Below are 1891 nucleotides of genomic sequence, written 5' to 3'. Positions count from 1 at the left end.
CCTCTGATGCCAAAATCCTCCCAGCGGTGGAGAGAGAGGGTGGAAGGGTGATGCCCAGCGGGTTCAGGGGCTGATGGATGGTCCCAGTTGGCCTCAAATGTTCAGGAATGGCCTTCGCCCCGTTCCTGCACCGCCCTCCTTCCCTGGAGATGCTCTGGTCTGCAGGGGCTCAGGCTCCCAGAGCCCTGTTTGATGGGGGGAACATGGCCCTCCACGTTGTGGGGGGCTCAGCCCCTTTGCCCCATTCCCGCAGCCCCATCCACCAGCCCCATGCCGGGATATAAGCACTATTTTGTCTCCTGTAGCTTGTGATTGCAACCCCGACGGCTCAGCCCCAGGGCTGGAGGGCTGCGACCCCAGCACGGGCCAGTGCCGCTGCCTCCCGCATGTGACGGGCAGAGCCTGCGGACTCTGCCAGCCCGGCTACTATGGTCTGCAGCCCGCCGTGGGGTGCAAGAGGTACGTGGGGCATGGTGTGGGGCTGCGAGGGGACAGCAGTGGCTCTGTGTCCCCAGCTCTGGTCTCTGCTCTTTGAACCCGTTGCTCACTCATCACCTTCCACCTCTCGGTGCCAGCTGCGAGTGCCACCCGACAGGGTCGTGGGAGATGGGGTGCCACGTGCTGATGGGGCAGTGCTCCTGCCAGCCGGGTGTCACGGGGAAGCAATGTGACCGATGCCACCATGGCTTCTTCGGCTTCTCTGCCAGGGGCTGCCGAGGTAATGGGGATGGGGACCGCGGCTTGGTCACTAAATTGGGGCTGACAGCCACGGTGTGACACCTTTCTGCCACCGTTGCAGCCTGCAACTGCTCCCCACTGGGCTCCATCACCCCGCAGTGCCACGAGAACAGCACCTGTATCTGCCACCCCGGCTTCGTGGGCTACAAGTGCGACCAGTGCCAAGCCAACTTCTTCCTCGATCTGCCCAGCTCCCGCTGCCAGCAGTGTCCTGCCTGCTATGGGCTGGTGAAGGTCGAGGTACAGCCCATGCCCTGCTGAGGTGGGCGCAGCACCCCGGCCCCTGCACTGCCTCACTGTCCCCCCGTGTCCCCCCACGTCTTGCTCACAGGCTGACCGGCTGAAGGCCAGGCTGCAGGAGATGGAGGAATGGCTGCAAAAACCAGGCTGCGATGCCCACCCGGGCCAGTCCCCCGTGCTGGGAGATGCACCCCGGGGAGACGGGCTGCCCAGCCCTCACCTTCTGCAAGGTACAGGGGACACCCCTTCCCTCTGCCATGGGGGGAGCCCCACTTCACCCCTCGGGGGACCCTCTGCTCCCACAGGGTGCTGTGAAATGCTGGGTGGGTGCAAGGAGCTCCCGGGTCAGCGCTGGGCTCAGCATGGGCGATGGGGTCACTGAGAGGGGGAGAGCAGCTGGGGGGGGCCATACCTTTTTGTGTAGGACAGAGTACCGCAGGGATGCTTGCACCCGTGAGGTTTTGGAGGAGCCGGTGATGGACAGTACTGGGGGCTGAGCATTGGCACACGGGGTGTCCTTTGGGTGCTGCATCCCTGGGTCCCTCCTGAGTACCAGGAGGAAATGTCTGCCTCTTTCATTAGCAGGCAAGGGGGACGGGCTCGGGCATGGGGCAGCCCCACAGGCAAGCAGGGAGCCCCGACCATCTATGGGCAACAAGCATCTGCTGGCGCTGCCTGCAGGTTCCCGGGGCGGGGACTGGGGGCAGCCCCACAGGCAGGCAGGGAGCCCCGAGCATCTCTGGGCAACAAGCATCTGCTGGCGCTGCCTGCAGGTTCCCGGGCCACGCTCTTGGCACAGGTGGGGTGGCTGGCAGAGGCGCTGGGCACCACGCGGGGCCGTCTCAGCAATGCTAGCCAGGCCACCGGCTGCTCCGGTCACGGACCCCGCAAGACCTGCATCCTGCTGTCAGAG

The 1891-nt window shown here is 65.3% G+C and overlaps 1 protein-coding gene across 1 annotated transcript in view; it reads left to right on the top strand.

Annotated features, from left to right (window-relative positions):
- Positions 1-1891, top strand: part of LAMC3 (laminin, gamma 3) — a gene marked incomplete at its 5' end in the record, with an annotated part of 11695 nt that overhangs the window by 6047 nt on the left and 3757 nt on the right. Inside the window, 5 exon segments of the mRNA XM_009697853.1 lie at positions 288-459; positions 576-718; positions 800-978; positions 1070-1208; positions 1752-1891. The exon segment at positions 1752-1891 is cut by the window's right edge and continues 66 nt beyond it. Coding sequence (XP_009696155.1) covers positions 288-459; positions 576-718; positions 800-978; positions 1070-1208; positions 1752-1891 — 773 coding nt within the window.

This window comes from Cariama cristata, unplaced genomic scaffold, assembly GCF_000690535.1.
Source record: "Cariama cristata isolate BGI_N322 unplaced genomic scaffold, ASM69053v1 scaffold22390, whole genome shotgun sequence".
Classification (NCBI taxonomy): Eukaryota; Metazoa; Chordata; class Aves; order Cariamiformes; family Cariamidae; genus Cariama; species Cariama cristata.
This window is presented reverse-complemented; position numbering and strand designations above follow the sequence as displayed.